The sequence below is a fragment of the Anabrus simplex genome, chromosome 1 (assembly GCF_040414725.1).
Source record: "Anabrus simplex isolate iqAnaSimp1 chromosome 1, ASM4041472v1, whole genome shotgun sequence".
NCBI lineage: Eukaryota > Metazoa > Arthropoda > Insecta > Orthoptera > Tettigoniidae > Anabrus > Anabrus simplex.
Genome location: NC_090265.1, coordinates 641,622,831 through 641,645,388, shown reverse-complemented (window position 1 = coordinate 641,645,388; position 22,558 = coordinate 641,622,831). Strand labels below are relative to the sequence as shown.

The window sequence follows — 22,558 nt, the reverse complement described above, 5'->3', positions numbered from 1 at the left end:
CCCTCTAGGTAGAGGTTACCCAGCAGACAAAGCATTCCCAACATCAGTTATAATATATCTTACAATCAGCTGGTAAATGAGATACCTGTATGTCAGTTATACAAATGACTCATCAGAATAGCAACAGAACTCTTAACAGGTCACTGTGTTCATAAGTTTATATTTCAAATGGAAATTCTAAGTTCCCATGGAGGGAATTAGATTCTTTTCCACCAATAGAGCATATCAAAAATCAGATCAAAAATTAGATGGATGGCTTTTCCGGCGTTTGCTCTATTAACCAGCGTTTCGTCTTAGGTCTGACACTAGACTCTTCAGAGTGGGATGTGTCAGACCCTACCCACTGACGCTGGGGTGCATGCAGGTGAACTTATCAGAAGCTTATTTATGAAGCACAGTCTGATAACTGCATACGGGAGATAAAACTCCACAATGGAATTAATGCCCGCCTAGCAATTCCAAATGGAAATTCTAAGTTCCCATGGAGGGAATTAGATTCTTTTCCACCAATAGAGCACATCAAAAATCAGATCAAAAATTAGATGGATGGCTAGTGTCAGACCTAAGACGAAACGCTGGTTAATAGAGCAAACGCCGGAAAAGCCATCCATCTAATTTTTGATCTGATTTTTATATTTCAGCCTGAACAGCTCGCAGAGCTGTGCAGATATGGATATTATTGTGCCTCTAACTCCCGCAAAAAGACTAACTATTTCTATAGATGTTAACTTAACATTTTGCTTCGTAGTATGGAACTGTTGATTTACAGACGTCACACTTCTCTTTATGAAGAGTCCTAAGTAATTAATAGCATTAATGTAATTACTTCACAGTAATATGAAATCCGAAAAGTATGAAACAGTGCCATACATGTGGTTTTATGCCCGATGAAAGAAGAAGTATATTCCCTTTTGTCGTGTCTCCCAAGGCAATTGGAAATCTACTGTAAAATAATAAATGGAAGCCGAAGTGTAGCGATCTATAAAAGTAGGTATAAAAATAAAATTGAAATAAAGCAATGAGGCATTTCTAGGGACCATACAAACTTCTTTTTATTTTTACAATTGGCTTTAGGTCGCACTGACACAGATAGGTCTTATGGCGACGATGGGACAGGGAAGGGTTAGGAGTTGGAAAGAAGCGTCCGTGGACTTAATTGAGGTACAGCCCCAGCATTTGCCTCGTATGAAAATGGGAAACCATGGAAAACTATTTTCGGGACTGCCGACAGTGGGGTTCGAACTCACTATCTACCGAATACTGGATACTGGCCGCACTTAAGCGACTCCAGCTATCGAGCTCGGTACCCTACAAACTTAAAACTTGGCACCAGTGACTCCACGATTCCTGCATTACAAAATTCTCCACAGTTGTTTGAGCACGGAAATTAGAAATTGGGAGTTACAAGCAAAGTAGCGTTAGTACGCAGTAGGAGCTATCCCCCTTCGGAAAGAGCGTATTCCTTGAAAAAGGCGGGCGGGGTTTCCGGTGAGATCTATCTCATGAACCTGTTACAAACATACACTATTCTAGAGAGGGGCATTTTCGGTGAAACACTGACAGCTGCTAAAAAAAATCGTTTCAGTGGTTTCCCATTTTCACACCAGGCAAATGCTTGGGCTGTCCCTCAATTAAGGCCACGGCTGCTTCCTTCCCACTCCTAGCCCTTTCCTGTCCCATCGTCGCCATAAGACCTATCTGTGTTGGTGCGACGTAAAGCAAATTATAATAAAGCATTTAGGCCACACCCTACAATACCAGAAAATAATTTCTTCTACATTCCTTCTGTATCTGATTTGAAAATTCCTAGTCCCAGGTGGTCATATGCGAACTCCTAAAGCCCGTGAAGTCACCGGTGTGTTAAATTTGCCTCACCCTGCATTAGGTAGCCAGACCGTTTATTGTGCGCACCTTAGGAGGGGAAACTGCTGGAGATTTAGCCACCCAAATGACTCACATCGCGATATAATGCGAGGACCAATCATGGCACAACTCGATAAAATTCAAATCTATATGATGGTGTAACATCCTGACACATCTCACTAAGTGATATTTCCAGTGTGTAACAGAGGGTGGAGAGCCTCCGTGGCTCAGGCAGCAGCGCGTCGGCCTCTCACCGCTGGGTTCCGCTGCTCAAATCCTGGTCACTCCACGTGAGATTTGTCCTGGACAAAGCGGAGGTAGGACAGGTTTTCCTCCGGGTACTCCGGTTTTCTCTGCCATCCTTCATCCCAGCAACACTCTCCCATGTTATTTAATTTACCATTAATTAATCATTGCCCCAAAGGAGTGCGATGGGACTCGACACCTGGCACAAATCCTATCCTCGCCACTAGATGTAGGCTTCATTCATTCCATCCCTGACCCGAACGAATGACTGGAAACAGGCTGTGGATTTTAACTCCCTCTGTTGCTGGAGAACGTGTCACTGCGCGAGCGATTACGAATGTGGTTTCAACAGGACGGGGCTCCACCTCACGGTACAGCAGTCGTCCGGAACAGTCATTGATGGGGCCTAAGATTTTCTTCAAAATCTTTCTTCTTTTGATCTCAAGTTTATCAATAAGGCCTTTTTTGTTTACTACAAGACGTTCCGTTGCAAAGAGGGCCTCCAGACGAATGACGGTGTGGTAGTGTCTGAACTTGGCGTTTAAGGATATTGATATTTTATTGTATACGCCCTTGGTTAGATGGTTTGCCATTTCCATTTTACTTATCCGTGGCATGAAGGATGTTGGTTGTTATTATTATGTTGGGTTCTATCCACTCAGCTAGATATTTAAATTTTCCTACCCGCTTGATTTTTCTCTGGTCCACATCTAGCTATTTTGGTGTCGGCTTTATTATGTTTGTTAACATAAATATGTCTTATGGCTGTAGGTCATCCGAAAATGTATTGTAACGTGACGCCACAAAATGTGTGAGGGAAGTGTAACCATAGCAATCCTGCAAGCAGTAATGTAAGGTATGGGTGGATGGTCAGAAAAGTTTACCCAGAAACGTGCAGTCTATGTCTTGTGGCTGGTTGCCATCTGAAATTAGCAGCCGTTGATGGATGGCCATGACCCGGAGACATATTTATGATCATTTGATTTTCGCCAAGGGAAAGGTGGTTTCTTTCTTTTTTATAAAATGAGTTTTCCCAAAGGAGATCTAAAGACCTGCTTTTATTGGCTGTCTTATTATAATAATTATTATTATTCCACGTTAGTGGCATTGTATGGACCGTGGCGTATGTCATATGATTTGCTATCAAATAATCCTTTGGACAAATTTGCAGTTTTGATTGTCTTGAGATGTGCTGATGAACTAAATTGACCCATGTTTAATGCTCTCAATGCTTTAGAAAGTGCAGTAACTAGATTTGTCCTTAACTCTTGTATATCACAGTAGTTACAATTCCTAACGACCAGTTGGTTCAATTAATGTATTGAATTACTTTATACACCTATTACTTGTACCGGTATTCAATGACCTCTACTGTTCATCTTCCAGCCAACAAGTAGCAGTGCTGGTGAAGGCGACGGGATCGGCTCCGAGAGAATGCGCAAAGAGGCGCTCAACTCTGTGGTGTTCTCCCTCAAGAACCAAGTTGGAGGTCTTGCCAGAGCTCTTCAAGTATTCCAGGTTAGTGGGTTAGTCAGTAGGTATTGACATTTTGATCTGATTGTTGTTTAGAAACTGAACACACATAGCACTATGTTCTATTACTATAGTCAATAAGTTCGTGAACTGGCACCTTCAGTTTAGGTAATACGGCGTACATTAATGTACTAGTCAATAACTTCTTGAACTGGCGCTTACAGTGTAGGAACACAGTGTACACCTATGTACTGTGACCGTTCACAACGTCACCTATGGTATGTCATGATATCCAGAAGATGAAATATGCCGTTTTCCGCGTCATTCTACGATAAAAACTGCTCAAGTCAGAATTTTTCCACCCGCTCCAGGACTCGATTTGCAGTATCCAGAGTCGCGCGACCCAGCTCTAGTTGCTGGTAATTAGCAGCAAGGCGGTGCAAGAGCGCTTGTACTCGAAGTTTTCTCACACCAACCACGAGCGAGATGAAAGGAGACGCGTTGTCACGTGACAGAGAATCTAGGTCACTAGCTGAGCCCAGAGAGTATATCCAACGTGAAAACTAACATTATACCCTGTTTTCCTCGCTTATTCACCACTGCCAACTTATCGCATTCAGCTGTTCTATTACTGTTAATTTTTTTTTATAAATCGCAAAATACCCAATGGATAATTAAGCGCAAACATTCATTTGAATCAGGGAACTTTACGCATAATTATGAGAACGAGAAGTGCTCTACTTAACTGACAGAGCGGTAACTACGCTGTAAACAAGGGCGCGTCTTAATTACTAACAGATGTTGGACCCTAACCGTGACAGCGAATACAAGGAACCCCTGTGCTCGTCATCATTCACCGCCAGAGAAAAAAGGACGCTTTTAAGATTGCTTGAGAATCTACGAAGTTATTTTAATAACATTCATTCAGTGAAAATGGGAATACAAGAGCTACAATTTGATATCCTGTTCGTCAATATACGTTGCGTATTAACGGACCAACGTGTGAGAAAGGGTTGCATTTTTCCCCCACCCTCAGCATTCGGGTCTCTAGCGTAGCGCGCCTATATATTCAAGAGCTGAGAGGGAGACACTACCCAGTGCATTTTCAGTGAAATGCCAGTTCGGTAGTGGTTCGTCGTGATTAGCGCGTGAGAGTCGTCTGTGGAGAAATAATTTTTATAAAGTGAGCAGTGAAACGTAATGATTTATTAAAGCCTGTGAACATCTGCGAAAATACCCACAATCTAAGTAAGCTTTTTGCGAGTACAGTGTGTCGCTAATTAATATAGTGGGAGCAGCACGAAACCGTAATGACCGCTGTCCGTGTGTCGAAGAGGTCGTGCGTCGAGCCTCATATGTGCCTAAACTAATACGGCTCAATTAACCTCAATAGCCAGGTATCTCAGTGCGTGGAGTTGCGTGTGTGTTCTCGACATAAATGAGAGATACAAAGAAAGTGCGTGAACGGCTCAGTGTCGGCATAATTAAGGGCAGTGTCACGTCTATAAATCCATAATGCAGTTGAGAGCCTGACTTACGCATGACTAGGTGAAATAGAATATGCATGAAGTGCGGTCGTGTGAGACGAGAAATTTTAACCCAGTAGTGGCCTAACCAGTGACATTCTTCATTCAGGACCTAGAATAGCTGTATGCTGTTTATAAAAGAATAGGTACATGAGAAGGGAGCAGTGTCGGGCTACAGAGACAATACCGGCATTGGGTTGGAATGCTCGTGCTATTGAGCAGATCCAACCATATATTCAAATTGTGATGTGTATTAAACTAACGCATTCACATGAGATAACTTCCTCTCATTTACATGTCTATGAGAACGTCGACATCCAGCTAAATGCCAAAGTTTTGCCTGTGTACCGGAGTGAACGAGTCATCTAGCTGTTTGCCGGAATTTCGCCTGGTAGCCGAGAACGTCTGGAACGTCGCTGTCATGTGTATGACCTGCCAGGAGGTCATCAAAGGTCTTCACATCGCCGATGACGTGATGCAAGCAGCTTAAGCCCATGGTGTGCCCTCCTGTAAAGCTGTGAACGTGGTATCCAGAAGGCTGAGTACATTTCCAAGTATTTATATCTTTGAAGGTCGTGTCCCATTGTAAATATGTAGATTTTTCACTTAGATGTAACGTAGACTGCAAGCACGCCATATCAGAGGGATAATAATTATAATTTCATTTTTATTTGGGTCTTTTATAGAATACTTTCATCATGGTTTTGGGACGACCATATTTTACTTCCATCCTTGTATAGGGGTTCGATAATGCATGACGTAATTATAAGGACCTTGGCTTAATTAAGTGTGAAGCGCTGTCAAGTAGAGAAGGCTGAAATATTCTGTAAAAATGACTCCATTTATCATCTTTCCATAGCATATACGAGTCAAGATTTTTCAGTAATTTATTTTTTTTGGTGCGCTTCACCTGGTAGAGATCCCTCCTAATTAGTAACTAAGGCACCTGGAACAAGGCATCGAGACAGTGGGTATATTACGTCGTTAATTAATTAGTTCGCGAATGCGCAAGTTAATTTGGACCCGTGTGGCAGGAGTTCATCAATAAATAGCACGGTATTCGAGGTATCGAGAGGAGAAACGAAACGAGTGAGTAGGCCACAGCCGTGATATATACTGTGAGATAAAAATGTGAAGTTCCCTTGGAATTCTTTAGTAAAGTACACGAAGTGGATCTCGTGTTGTGAATATGTTAATTACGGCCGGACATAGCCGATATTGAATGTGAGGCCATTGTGGCTCGAGAAAAAGAAAGCAAGGTCGTTTACCGCGAAGTCATTGTATGAAGACGGCCCAGTGGCCGCCATTTAGAAATGGGTCTTGGAAGGCCATCAGCTGAATAGATTTACGAGCCTGGCTGTAGGGACGAAGAAGAGTGTTTTCTACACTGAAAGGAAACAGATAAAAGTAGCTATTTCGTGCCTCTCGGTGCGACGATCACGTGCATTAATTGAAGTATTGTCAGCGTCGCAGTGATTCCAGATGAGCATTAAATGAAGGATCCCTCCAATTTATTTCTTTAATTATTCACAGCGTGTAGGGAATTCCAGGTCAGATATACCCTGTCTTAGAAGGTCCTGAGTTCATTGCAGGAGACAGTAAAGCTTACTGTCACAAGCGGCAGGTGACTAAGGCCACCTGTGATCCATTGTGTGTATGTGAAATGTATTTGTTCTTGCCCCTTTTCTTGCAGGAAGTGTTATAATGCTATGTTTATAATGTTTTGGTATTGAAGTCGCTAAGTGCTTGTCCATAGGTAGCAACGTTGTGTAAATAATGTCCTGATATATGTGTTGACAAAAATCCTAATGAAATGAGCGTGTTTATTATACTGCATATTTGGCAACGTTTAACTTAAGGAAGTGTTGTAACGCGACTTTCAAAGGATTGGGAGTGTAAATTGCCTATTTCAGTTCATCCGATTCTAGCAAACTTATATCATAATTTGATGCAAATTGAAGATATTAATTCTTGGCAGGTAAACAGGTTTACAGCGGGGTGTGTCCATACTGATTAAATATGTGTGTGATTTAATGTAAGTGTAGAGTGAAATAATTCGAGAGGAAGCGCCTCTCTAAATCTGAGATGGTGTAAATAGTTCGAGAGGGAACGCTTCTTAAGTTTGAATATTTAAACGTATAATGAAGTGTAGAAAAAGACTACCGAACATTTAAACGTCAAGATCACCCAAGTTACTATATGTAAGGTGTTTGTATGGCATACCCATGTAAATAATGTGTTTCACTAGTATAAGTAAAAATTTGTTATACAAGATATTGTCTCTCTTCTCATTAGTAATGAAATGGTATTCCTCTCATAATTAACTTTCCCCCCTACTATAGAGACTATTACTAAAGAACTTACCGCCCCATCGGACAGTCCACAGACCCGAAAATGCGATAACGACTCGGCTAGCGAATTATTCTAGTAGGGGAGGGTGAGGCTTCGACAAACCGGGCTGAGTTCGAGGCTCACCGATGGTGCACCATTCTAACCTCATATTTATGAACAATGGTAACTGGTTCATGTACTGATGCCTTGGAAAGGTACATATTTGGCGTCCCGTAACGTGTGGCCTTGTTGTTTGGGGCGAGCTACATATTGTTCTCGCGACGCATAATTTAGCGTCCCGTTGTTGGGGCAAGTTTGTAAAGCCCTACGGCACCATAAATATTGATATAGCCAATATTATGGCAAAGTTCGAATACCACTACTATAAAAGGAGTACCTAAGGTAGTAGGATTATCAAATTGATTCGGTTAGAACTGAACGAATGGAAATACCAAATTTTACCCGTATACAAAATTTGTTAGGAGAGAGGAATACAAAATAGAATCAGAGCGTGGGAACGTGATAGTTAATATGGATAATGTGTCGGATGGAGTGCGTAAGCCGCTACCATAGACAGTTACGTCACGCACAATGATATTTAAATGAGTGACGGGAATAAATTAAATCTAACGGATGTAGGGAGAAGATTGAATAGATCGTGTACCAGGTTAGGTGGAAATATACACGATGGACACTCAGAAGTATGGCAGACCTGGAAAAAGGTTATGGAGTTGTGTAACTTCAGGGGAGCAATAAAATGACCTTCCCATTGCTGAGGATAAAATGACTGGACTGAGTTCTTCAAATTCTTCTGGTCACAGGTTCATGCCGAAGGCAATGCATTTAAAGCAGGCCTTGGTAGATTAGGGGATTCATCCAATGTAAACAGAATAGATATCGCGGACAAGAGTGGAAGCCTCATCACCCTTAATTTTTTTCTCAAAATGAACAGTGCAATGTTGTCAGTTCGAGACGGGGAATTGTCTGCTAAAGCATCTTCCAAATCTCGAGGCTGAAAACATCCAATGTTTATTAAGTGCATCACAATTCTGGCACACGTAAAGTACCGAGCCCATTTAGGTCGCGGATTTAGGTAATATTTATTTTGATAAAGGGCTACATGAATTTAAGTATTAAAAAACAATATGTCGGGATAATGCTTATGAATTACGTAGGAAAATACTAGGGAAACACAAGTAATTGTTAGGAGGTGTGACGCAGCTGTTTTGAAGCTAATTTCGGCGTAATACGACATGGTCATTTTCAAAAATAGCACACCTTCCTAAGTTTAGGAAACTGAATCGTATGAACTGAAATACCACGAGCAGCTTAATTCAGGGGGGCACAAATTTCTCAAGAAGTGAAGTATTATGTATGCGGAAGGTATTAAACAGTTGATGGCCGCCTTACTGGCCAAACAAAGTGAGAAGCAGGCAGAGCTTTTCAGGGAACAGAGTGCGAAGTTTGATGAGCGTCTTGCGAAATTGGAACAGGCTAATGCGGACAGTAGTGAAAGACAGGCAGGACTTTTAAAGGAGCAGTTAAAGGCCGATAGTGAAAGACAGGCAGGACTTTTAAAGGAGCAGTTAAAGGCTGTTAGTGATAGGAAAGCAGAACTATTAAATAAACTAAGACAGGCAACCACACAAATTGAAGAACGTTTAGACCAGCACAATAGTCGAGTAGGTCAGCTCACTGCACGGTTACACGAATACGAGGCGTCGTGTAAAGCCCAAGCCGCGGAGTTTAAAGAACATGTTAACTCCCGCATTGATGACGTGACGACACGCATAGATTCCCTCACGCTGAAGCTAGAGCAAACCAGTAGCCGTCTGGATGAGCGTACAGCCGAAATAGAAATAACAATGACAGCTCAGGAAAGCCAAATAGAAGAAATGGAAGGACAGATAACGCAGGTTTGGCACAGCACAGAGATGAAGTGCAAAGAATATATCGACCAGCAGATGGACCGAGTGAAAGTTGAATTGAGGGTCACCGCCGAGGAAAAAGAACATGAAATTACTTTCGACACAATTCAAAAGGATGTAAATGACAAAGCAGTGAATGAAGCAACAGGGCAACTGAATATTCGACAAGGGAACGCTGCAGAAATGAAGAGAATTCAGAAGGGCATGACGAGACGACGGAAGAAGAAGACGGATAAGGTGAAATACCGGAGGAAGGAGAAGAAGATGAGAGAATCACCGGTAATCCGGAAGAGTACACTTAAGGTTGGTCTTCATGAAGGCATGATCAAAGAGCTCCAGAAATTTTTGATATGGACCAGAGGAATGGACAAACTTATGAGTTATCAGCGATTATCTAGGATATTGAGAAGATGCGTCACTGAATCAGGCCGGTCGCATGACGTTATTCAGTTCGTCAGGAAGAAACTAGAGAAGAAAATCGTCAATGAAAGGATACGTCAGAGAGTACTTAGAAGACACGGGAAAACAGGAAATTTTCGTCTCAACACAGTGTTCCAGACAAACTACGGACTCAAGAAGACTGTTGTATGTCCGTCGCTCCCTTCTCGATCCGCCAGCCAGCTACACGCGTGCCAGTGTGTTATTCTTCGAGCCTCGACGCGCAGCCCTCAGTGCGCGTGCCTGGAACGTCGTGTGTGCTATAAAAAGGAGCTCCTAGTCTCTCCAGACGCCCACTGACCCCGGTGTCCAGCTCCAGAATACACCCTACGTCGAGCACGGAGGCTACTCCTCTTGAAAATGTGCTTCGGCCAGGTGGACTGAATTTCTGGCAGTAAGAGGTCTCACCTCGGGTCACCGCTCCTCTTGCCTGTTCCGCTGTCCATGCCCAGTCTTACCATTATATGCCACTATCATTCCCTAGCTAATGCAAGCTCCCATTATCAACTTAGTTTCGCTAAGTAGGAACTCTTCAGTCATTGAACTTACGTTAATGAACTCAGACACTTCAACAAGGAAGGACTCTCTGAGATATTTACGTCAGTGTTTCTGATAGTTTTCGACTATCATGAACTTTTCATGTCACAAGGACTATCTTTCCGAAATAGTAGTGAACGTGAATACTCCAACGTGTATATAGTGTACAAAGACAGACTCTTTCTCCAAATTCATAGTTCAATTTGCTTCGAGATAACTTTCAGTTTTGTTAGTGTAAATATTGTAATTTTACATGTGAAGCAAATAAAGAAGTTGTGTTTTTGTAAACCCAACCTTGTTTACAACAAAGACCACTTTTACTACGGGAATTAGGGAGCGCACTAAGAAGGAAAAAATTGCTATGTCGCATGACCAGAATGAGGTACCAGGGATGCTCAGCCCAAGACCTCGTGCTTTGGAAGTAGAGTTGAGTGAACAAGAGGAAGGATCGATACACTAATGATAAGCTACGATCCGACTTGAAATGTATATTGTGTACATGTGGAATAGTATTAATTTAACTAGTATAAGGAATAGAGGATATGCCATCAAAACACGTCAAATCTAAGATTGTACCATGTGCCAGGACGATTACCGGAGGAGAATCCAAACGGTCCAGATGACCTAGAAGATGAAGGACAACCTGCAGAAGAAGACGAGAACGACGACGGAGTGGACGTCGCGGATGAAGAGGATCCTGAAGAAGAAATTGATGGAGTAAACTACATGGAACTAGAAGATCACCATTGGATGGATGATAACATTGACGAGTCGGGAGATGAAGATTGTCTAGCATGCACGGAAAGACGAGATATCATGACCCAAGAATACTTGCGTATCCTCATGTCCAGATACGCTCTAAGACAAGAAAATGCTATCCTACCAATACACTCACATTTAATAATACGAGAACCGTGTAATTGGTAAGAAAAATCCCTACCCGTGATTTTTCTTATTTTAAGCAGGGGAGGGATGTGACCGTTCACAACGTCACCTATGGTATGTCATGATATCCAGGAGATGAAATATGCCGTTTTCCGCGTCATTCTACGATAAAAACTGCCCAAGTCAGAATTTTTCCACCCGCTCCAGGACTCGATTTGCAGTATCCAGAGTCGCGCGACCCAGCTCTAGTTGCTGGTAATTAGCAGCAAGGCGGTGCAAGAGCGCTTGTACTCGAAGTTTTCTCACTCCAACCACGAGCGAGATGAAAGGAGACGCGTTGTCACGTGACAGAGAATCTAGGTCACTAGCTGAGCCCAGAGAGTATATCCAACGTGAAAACTAACATTATACCCTGTTTTCCTCGCTTATTCACCACTGCCAACTTATCGCATTCAGCTGTTCTATTTCTGTTAATTTTTTTTATAAATCGCAAAATACCCAATGGATAATTAAGCTCAAACATTCATTTGAATCAGGGAACTTTACGCATAATTATGAGAACGAGAAGTGCTCTACTTAACTGACAGAGCGGTAACTACGCTGTAAACAAGGGCGCGTCTTAATTACTAACAGATGTTGGACCCTAACCGTGACAGCGAATACAAGGAATCCCCTGTGCTCGTCATCATTCACCGCCAGAGACAAAAGGACGCTTTTAAGATTGCTTGAGAATCTACGAAGTTATTTTAATAACATTCATTCAGTGAAAATGGGAATACAAGAGCTACAATTTGATATCCTGTTCGTCAATATACGTTGCGTATTAACGGACCAACGTGTGAGAAAGGGTTGCAGTACGTACTACAGTCAATAACTTCTTCGACTGGCGCTTACAGTGTAGATAACACAGTTTACACCTATGTACGTACTACAGTCAATAAGTTCGTGTAGTGGCACTTACAGTGTAGGCAACACAGTGTACACCTATGTACGTACTACAATCAATAACTTCTTCGACTGGCGCTTACAGTGTAGATAACACAGTGTACACCTATGTACGTACTACAGTCAATAAGTTCGTGAAGTGGCACTTACAGTGTAGGCAACACAGTGTACACCTATGTACGTACTACAGTCAATAAGTTCGTGGAGTGGCGCTTACAGTGTAGGCAACACAGTGTACACCTATGTACGTACTACAGTCAATAAGTTCGTGGAGTGGCACTTACAGTGTAGGCAACACAGTGCACACCTATGTACGTACTACAGTCAATAAGTTCGTGGAGTGGCACTTACAGTGTAGGCAACACAGTGTACACCTATGTACGTACTACAATCAATATTTTCTATTCCTGCATCTAGTGCAGCACGTGAAATATATTCTAGTGCTTCTGGATATCATTCTGTTGTCATATAGAAGAAGCTCTCTTAACCCAGACAGAATCAATGATATATTGTTGAAACACAATAGCCGTGTGTATTTGTTTCTTTATTCGCAGCCGGAAAGAATATTAGGTTTTTATTTCATAGAAATGCATCATTTAATGAGAAAATTACATTTAGGCTTGTAACACTGGAAACAGTCCCTATTTCACTTTCTATTGAAATGTTAATGAATCTAAAACACTAAATATAACAATAAAATCCGTAAACACAACGAACATAAATCGTTATTTAAATTCCTTGCTTTCACTCGTTATTCTTACATTATCTTTCTTTTCTAAGCAAAGATAGTGTTTAATATTGCATTTTCCCAGCTAGTGGCTACGCGGTATGCTCACGTAGTTGTCAGCTTGAATTCGGAAGATAGTGGGTTCGATCCCCAGTATTGGCAGACCTGAAGACTGTTTTCCGTGGTTTCCCATTTTCAAACTGGCCAAATGCTGCTGGAGTCTATACATTAAGTAAGACCACGGTCGCTTCCTTCCCACTCCTAGCCCTTTCCTATTCCAATGTTGCTATATGACCTATTCGTGTTGGTGCGACCGTCAAACAAATTATTTTTAAAATGTATTTATTCTACTTAATTGTTACTTTTTATCCCAAGACATAATTTAATTTACGTTCGGTCTAGTGTAAAAGAATAAAGATACGTATTCAAAAAATTGCAACGGCAAATAAAACACAAAAAATGAATTAAATAAACTGAAGGAACACAATTTACAATTTTATATCGTTTTTCGGAGTTCTAATGCATATTTTATCTATATTTTATGAGAAGTCCGCCTCTGTGGTGTAGTGGTTAGCGTGATTAGCTGCCACCCCCGGAGGTCCGGGTTCGATTCCCGGCTCTGTCACGAAAATTTGAAAAGTGGTACGAGGGCTGGAACGGGGTCCACTCAGCCTCGGGAGGTCAACTGAGTAGAGGTGGGTTCGATTCCCATCTCAGCCATCCTCGAAGTGGTTTTCTGTGGTTTCCCACTTCTCCTCCAGGCGATGGTACCTAACTTAAGGCCACGGCCGCTTCCTTCCCTCTTCCTTGTCTATCCCTTCCAATCTTCCCATCCCTCCACAAGGTCCCTGTTCAACATAGCAGGTAAGTCCACCTGGGCGAGGTACTGGTCATTCTCCCCAGTTGTATCCCCCGACCAAGAGTCTGAAGCTCCAGGACACTGCCCTTGAGGCGGTAGAGGTGGGATCCCTCGCTGAGTCCGAGGGAAAAGCCGAAACTGGAGGGTAAACAGATACAGATGATGATGATGATGATGATAATGATGATGATGATGATTTTATGAAAATGTATTGTTAAAAATAATTATTATATTTAATCTTGTTTACAAGACAAAAATTACCCATTTAATTTTCATTGATTCAGTGTCTGTAATACGAAGATGGCACGGATTATAAATTATAAGTAATAAAAAGACAAATCAGGACCCACGTAAATGTTTTGTTTTATCGTTTTCTAATAGAAATGCACATGATTGTCCGTTTCCTGCGGTTGTCCTTACTTGAACATGGTTCGCTCGTCAACATAGTTGCAAGCGCTCTCCGCTCTTGGGAAACCCGCTCGAGTCGAGGACCTTCCAACGAATACGAGCGAGGAAAAGGCATACGTTGCAGCGCTCTAGTACAAACTCTCCGCTGTAATGCACCACAGCTTCACTAGACTACTTTAAAACCTATAATGGAACTAGAACTGTTTGGTGCTGGGAGGTCAGAATCCCATTACTGAGAGCGGCTATTCTGAATGCCGGTAACCACAAGTGTTCCTGCATGAACTTCAGGAAGAATCCACTTAATATTGTTATAACGAAGTGCCAAGTGTCGGGGTGTAGGAAGTGCTAGATAGTGAGTTCTGTTGCACATCCCTTCAAGGGTAGAAAATCAAATATTAGTTGATCGGTAAAAATACGAAATCCGTTTCACAAAAGCAACCTTTTATCGAAAATCTAATGATTTTTTGTCGTGTTTTGACTCTACAAATACGACTTACGTAACACGTAAGGCGATTCAAAAGGACCTTATCATCGCGAACTCCAATATACGTTAGTCACATATATTTATTATTATTATTATTATTATTATTATTATTATTATTATTATTATTATTATTATTATTATTATTATTATTATTATTATTATTATTATTATTTCTTTCATAATCTGCTTACCCTCCAGGGTTGGCTTTCCCTCGGACTCAGCGAGGGATCCTACCTCTACCGCCTCAAGGGCAGTGTCCTGGAGCGTGAGACGTTGGGTCGGGAGATACAACTGGGGAGGATGACCAGTACCTCGCTCAGGCGGCCTCACCTGCTATGCTGAACAGGGTCCTTAGTGGAGGATGAGAAGATTGGAAGGGATAGACAAGGAAGCGGCCGTGGCATTTAGGTACCATCTCGTCATTTGCCTGGAGGAGTTGTGGGAAACCACGGAAAACCACTTCCAAGATGGCTAAGGTGGGAATCGAACCCACCTCTACTCAGTTGACCTCCCGAGGCTGAGTGGACCCCGTTCCAGCCCTCGTACCACTTTTCAAATTTCGTGGCAGAGCCGGGACTCGAACCCGGGCCTCCGGGGGGGGGCAGCTAATCACACTAACCACTACACCACAGAGGCGGACCATTATTATTATTATTATTATTATTATTATTATTATCTTTCTTTCTTTCTTTCTTTCTTTCTTTCTTTCTTTCTTTCTTTCTTTCTTTCTTTCTTTCTTTCTTTGTAAGTTATACCTAAAGAGCACGTTTGAACTTCTTAGCTTGGTCTAACGGCTTTTCTTTTCTCCTTCTCCTCTCGAAATCTCTTCATGAATTCGCTGTGGGTTGTTTGCTCTTGCCTTCTTCGAGTAGTCTTTTTTTTTTCACGAATGTGTGATTTGCAGCCAGAGTTCTAAAGGCTTTACGATTTATATGGTATCGTCTGTAACGTTTATTTTTGTAAATCCTGGTTACTTTTTACAACCAGTTGAATTGGACCTTCTTTAATCACATAAGGTGTCCGTCTTGAATGTGTAATATAATAAATATGGATACCTTGTGAAGTAATAGAGATAATTATTGGTGGTTTGTTTCTAAAAGTGAAGAAATTCATTTTTACATGTCTAATGTGGTTACGTGAACGAATTGGATCCACGAAATGTCACTAATATTTGTTCCAAATGAAAGATAATAATTCCTTTTACTCAAATAAAGTGTAAAATCTGCGTCAAATTAAGAAATACTACGAAATATTTTACTTGTAGAGAATAATATGGATACATACTTTACTACCTTACTACTATATTTTTCGCTACGTTGCAGCGCTTCCGTGTTTGTTTTGTTTGTCTAACACTCTCGTGTGTGATGTCTTTGCTCACTGAAGATTTTTTAATTAATTAGGTGCCGTTTTCTTTATGTTGCTCATTCGTCTTGTGCCCTAAACTCATTCATTAAGTGATATATGTATTGGTCCAGGGATCATGCTATTTTCCTTTCAACAAAAGTGTAATATATTTATTGGCCCAGGGATCATGCTATTTTGCTGATTGAACTGCCCGCGCTAGTCATATGGACAAAGATAATGAGAATTCACAGACATAGCACTCCTATTCGTCGGTGCTAGCCCTGAACCTCAAGAAAGAAACAACAGTCGGTACGAACAGCGCAATGAAACATAAGGGAGTCTCGTCTACAGCCCGTAAATACGTATACACATTTTTCTAGATATTTCTCTAGAAACGACGGTATTTCTTAATTTACCGCAGATTTTCACTTTATTTGAGTAAAAGCAATAATTATCTTCCATTTGAAAGAAGTATTACAGTGACGTCCGGCTCCGTGGGGGTGAATTTTCAAATAAATAAGCATCCCAGCATACAGCTGGACTGCAAATATGTGCGTCCCATCTGTCTCTCATCTCTGAAGTTGCAGCTCAGACGGTTGCGGAACACAGCACGCGTCCCACCAGCTGTTTTTAGGCTTGTACAACGTCGGTTTTGGCTGGAATATTAACTTGACTAACGAGGGAAGTACCCCGGCTCGAACGGCTAAAACCGACAGAAAGTGAGCTTAAACTATACAGTTGTGCCTATGTTAATAGCTATCTAGACCATTCATCTGTAAACGTACGTGTTCGGTCGCCAGCGCCATCTGACGCACGGACCGCGCTGCATTGGAGCTGTACACGCAATGCCTGTTAGCCATTTGCAGTGTGTCGTGGTATAGTGCACACACAAACGTCCGACATGAGTAGGTGGAAGCCAATCAATCCTGTGAATGTTGTGAAGTTGCTGCGCGAAAAGGTACGCCGACGCTACACACTGGATAGTGAAGATGTAAGTGGAGTGGAGGATGGGCCATTTGCATGCATTTTATATGATATCATAACGCAGAAATGCAATGGATCTATAACAGAACTGCATACCGACACATTGGAGAGTAATGGTGACTGTGAGGCGGACGGCGTAGAAGAAAATGCACATGAGTATGAGGGTTCCAACCGTACCGACAATCCAGCAATGGAAGGAACTACACGTGACAGTGATTTCGCTCCTTCAACCCCAAAACGCGTACAAACAAGTTTGATGCGGAGTATTGATGACCGAACATTGGACAACATGTATGGGGATTATTATAATCGCTGTTACAATCCTTATCAGAATCCAATGAAGCATTATAGCTGCATTAGGTCGAAGTCAAACTGCAAGGTAATTTTAGATTATGTGACGCGCAAAATGCAAGACCCAGGTCTGTTCAAGCGAAACAAAACATTAAAATTGAAAGCTTTAAAAGAGTCTGTAAAAGCACAGTTTGACAGAGCTAAAGATAATGGATCAGTGGTCCACTACTGGCACATTCAAGCGTGAGCTCTGGAGGCCGCTAGAGCAGTTTCTCTGGACAATTTTAAAGCGTCGTTGCATTTTGTCAGGGCCGTCAAAGACGAATATAATATTTCGTCCAGACATATCACTATGTTCGTGGCACGCAAAGAGATTGAAGAAGAGCATGCTATAATACAAACAGCAGAAACATGTGTGGCAGACGTCAACATGTTTATTCAAGACTGGAATATAATGAAGGAATGCGTGTGGAATAGTGATCAGAGCCAATTTTTTTATGAACTAACATCGTCTGCAACACTTTCAAACAGAGGGGAAAACTCAACAGTTGGTCTGCTACAATTTGTGCATAGTTCTACGCATAGTTACACAATTGATGTGGCTGTGTCCATGAATGGCAAATTAGCGAACACGCTTTACATTTGTCTGCAGGAAAAGGATGGAACGTTTGGTCCGCAGGTTGCAAAGAAACTGACAGCAATGTGTCCACGGAACATCCATGGTGAAGCGAGTAAAAGTGGAAAAATGACTAAAGCACGAGCTTTTTTAATTCGGTCCTCGCTGAACATGCTGGTAAGAGAGGTCCATTACTTTGCGATTCCCGGTCAGGACACAAAGACTACAGCGTCACTGAAGAATATTTTCCAAATAAGGATATTACATTAAAGATATTGCCACCAAAGGCAACCAAATACTGTCAACCTCCGGAAGTATATTTTTTAGACAATACAAGCTCTATGTCAGACGTCTTGATGATTTTGTACGTTTGTAAATAGATACCACGCAGGCCACGTTACATGATCGATACTCCATCACCCGTCTTCACTCCGTCATCTACAACCAACTATCTGCACCGAGATACAGACCTATGTTAACATACGCATGGCAAAGAGCAGGTTATGATGTGGATGTTCTTATTGCTTCGTTTGATAATGTCATCACCGTGCCATTTGTGTTTGGCCTATTGCAATGCGGGAACACTGTAAATAATGTAGTAGGTCTACATTTTGCCCTCGTTAAGTGTGCATAGGCCTACTGTTCCATTGGGCTGTTTTAATCACTTAATTGTTGAAACTTCACATTTACACTTCGACGTCGAATAAAGGACAACACAGTACCTTCTATAGGGGCTGCCTGGCCGAGGTGGTAAAGGCGTGCTCGGTTCGCCCGGAAGGACGTGGGTTCGAATCCCCGTCAGGAAGTCGTAAATTTAAGAAACGAGATTTCCACTTCCGGAGGTGCATATGGCCCTGAAGTTCACTCAGCCTACACCAAAAATCAGTACCAGGTTAATTCCTGGGGGCAAAGGCGGCCGGGCGTAGAGCTCACCACTCTACCTCATCACGTGCCGAGGTTAGCAATGGTGGAAGCCTTTACCTTCCACTCCTCCAAGGGCCTTCATGGCCTGCACGGAGGTGACTTTGCTTTGCAGTATCTTCTATTGTGGGAAAGATGACTATGTCACCACGGTACTGCATGTGTTAAGAGTTCCTTGTTGCAAGCACGTGTTCGACCTTTTGCCACATGATACTGCACCACATGTCTCTTGTTACTATAATGGTCCGAAGTGCCTGTTGCTCGGTAGTTTCTGCTGCGAATTGTGTTTCTGAAATCTTTGTACACCGTAACTTCCAAACATTGATTGTACACTAATGCGGGGTTTTACAGATAAATGCCCTTGATGGGTAGCAGAACAGACATATCTTCGTATGTTAAGCGCACTTCCAGTCGGTTTTAGCCGTTCGAGCTGGGGTACTTCCCTTGTAAGTTACGATGTTCCCCACGAACATATCAATCAGGAAATGGTATTAACACCTGCGGAAAACTGGCAGATCGCTTTCGATATCGGGCAAAAACACCAAACACGCTTACGGAGTGGGGTGGGGGTGGGGGGTGCAATACATACGCCGTCTATACCACCATCAATGACACGCGTATCATGGTGTATTCTATCTAAAGACACATTTTCAGTTTCTCTACTTGTAGAACCAAACCGCCAATGAACGGGCAAGTTGGCCGTGCGGTTAGGAGCGCGTGGCTTTGAGCTTGCGGGAGATAGAGGGATCGAATCCCACTGTCGGCAACCCTGAAGATGGTTTTCCGTGGTTTCCCATTTTCACACCAGGCAAATGCTGGAGCTGTACCATAATTAAGGCCACGTCCGCTTCCTTCCAACTAGTAGGCCTTTCCTATCCCATCGTTGCCATAAAACCTATCTGTGTCGCTGCGACATAAAGCCACTAGCAAAAAAATCGCCAGTGGTAATCTATATTACTTCTCAATATATTAATATATATTTTGTTATTATTATTATTATTATTATTATTATTATTATTATTATTATTATTATTATTATTATTATTATTATTATTATTATTACCCACCCAGTAATATCTGGCGAAGCTGAAGAGTTCTTCCTATATCAGGAAGAGACACGAGAGCTCGAGCGAGGGGCCTATCGATTGGTCATGGACTGCCGAACAACGTCTGTATCTACCTGTTGATTGTCTGAACTAGACGCCAAACTTTGTGTAACTCGAGACAAGTTAGCAATACATTCAGCTTCTTGTTAGCTGTTGCACATCGCAAAGTGTGTCAAAGTTGGAATAAGTAGAAGTCTCGCTCTCTACAGGTGGTGGTGCCAGTCATCTTTCCCACTTGTCAGGATAAAGCCCTTTTATCACAGGCAGTTTCCTTTCAGTATCTATGTATAGAGTACAAATTGATGTGATTCACAGGTAAGTGCTGAATATTGGTTAATTGCTAGACCTGGGATTTTAGACAAATGCCCTGTTTAGTTCCTTTAATGGTTTTCATTCATTAACGAAAACATGTTAAACTTGTTTCCAATGTTAGGTACACTGATAAATACAGCGCGAGTCCCAGTCAAGTAGTGTCCGGACATTTGCCTTCACCGCAAAATCACGGACATTTACAGTCACTGAGATACACTTGTATCCACTCACAGAAATTCCCCACCAGTCACAGGGTATTTGCGGTCAGTGCAGCAGGGGGTGGTCCTCATTACCATAATCTCGGGGTATCCCTGCGAACCTGCCTGGGCACCTGCTCGCTCGTTCTAAATCATCATTCTTCTCTGGCGTGCATTATTTAGAAACTGATACCTTCAGCCAAAAACACCATTCTATACCGAAACGTCCTGGTGTATTTACTGTTGTGTGCTGTAATGGAATTGGCAGTTCCCAATAAGGCAAATCGTTGCACACATTACAATGGTCATATGTAGAGAAAGTGTAAAGCAAAACAAAGTCACCTCCGTACAGGTCATGAAGGCCCTTGGAGGAGTGGAAGGTAAAGGCTTCCACCATTATTAACCTCGGCACTTGATGGAGTAGAGTGGTTATCTTCACACCCGGCCGCCTTTGCCCCCAGGAATTAACGTGGTACTCAGTTTTGGTGTGGGCTGAGTGAACCTCAGGGCCATGTGAACCTCCGGAAGTGGAAATCTCGTTTCTTAAATTTTACGACTTCTAGACGGGGATTCGAACCCACGTCCTTCCGGGCAAACCGAGTACGCCTTTACTGCCTCGGCCAGGCAAATGTCCGGTGACCGCATATGTCCGTGACAACCAGTCAAGTTGCCGGCTTTTGCCAGTGCCGTGTCTGGGCGAGTGGATGATGCAATAGCCTCCTAATCCATATACCTCATGCAGTGATATAATGATCTCAGCTTAGCTTCCGTAAAGCGTGCAGCGTGATTGCTTCATATACAGCAGTAATTGATCGGTTTAGTATGTTTCATGTTTTTTTAATTGTTCCATGTTTTTTAGAATATTAAATGAAATTTGCACCGAAATTTTGAAAATTCATGAGGCTGAACAGCAGAGGTAAACCGGAATATCATCACACACTACAACACTAAGGGACAGTATTTTCAATACTTCCTGTAATAGGATAAGTTTAATTGTTTATGTAGGCTATCTGTTTTTTCAATATGATTATCTATTCCCTCCCTCGTTTGTGGATCAGTGGTAAAGTGTGGGTCTCCGAATCCCAAGATAGTGGGCACAAACCCGGCAGAGGCAGTTGGATTTTTGAAGCATGGAAAAAAGTCCATTCGACACACCATGTCGTCCGATGTTGGTATGTAAAAGATCTCTTGTGACATTTGGTGTTTAGGGGCGCGCAGCTGTGAAATACATTCGGGAGATAGTGGACTCAAACGCCACTGCCGGCAGCCCTGACTATGCCTTTCCGTGGTTTCCTATTTTCACACCAGCCAAGTGCTGGGGCTGTGCCTTAAGTAAGGCCACGGCCGCTTCCTTCCTTTCCCTAGGTCTTCCTTGTCCGATCGTCGCCATAAGACATATCTGTGTCGGTGCGACGTAAAGCAAATAGCAAATAAAAGACTCTTGGCGCAACAGTCCCGAAGGGCCATGGCTTTCCACGCGAATGCCACTCAGCCCGAGGACCTGCATATTATGAGGTGTCGACGAATCCTCTCGGCCGTTATTCTTGACTATCTAGACCTGGAATTATGTCCGACACTCAGACGAAAGTGAGCTACTCTCTCCCGTTGAGGCCTGTTAGGAATGTTAGAGATTCCTCTTACTTTCATGGCTTCGGAGGTATTTTTTCTTCCAGAGCATGATATAGAACTTCATTAAATAGTTTATTTACAGTCAGTTTGGCAGATTGGCAAGACGTTTCATTGTAGATTACTGCAAACTTAGCTCCCTTTTTGGCAGCAGTTCGTCCATTACGTTCGATTTGGCCATGTTCTGGTATCCACTGTATAGGAAATTTCGTGTCCGGTATCGGGTTTTTGAGGTATAAGTTGTGCATTCCCCTTCTACTAATGTTGTCTTATGGCCCAGACTTACAGAATGGATTGCAACTTTTGAGCCAAATAGACGGATGTTGTCTTATAGCCCAGACCTACGGATTGGATTGCAACTTTTGAACCAAATAGAATTATGTTGTCTTATGGTTCAGACCTACATGTTGGACTGAAAATGTTGATCCAGTGAGAATTATGTTGTCTTATGGTTCAGACCTACATGTTGGATTGCAACTTTTGAGCCAGATAGAGTGACTATTTTCTCAAA

General features: G+C 42.3%; 1 protein-coding gene across 2 annotated transcripts in view; it reads left to right on the top strand.

Moving 5' to 3' along the window:
• Trhn (tryptophan hydroxylase) overlaps positions 1-22,558 on the top strand; it is a 177,785-nt gene that overhangs the window by 42,557 nt on the left and 112,670 nt on the right. For both annotated transcript variants that reach the window (XM_067135743.2, XM_067135741.2), the window contains one exon: positions 3,496-3,627. In XM_067135743.2, the coding sequence (XP_066991844.1) occupies positions 3,496-3,627 (132 nt within the window). The remainder of the gene's footprint in view (positions 1-3,495; positions 3,628-22,558) is intronic.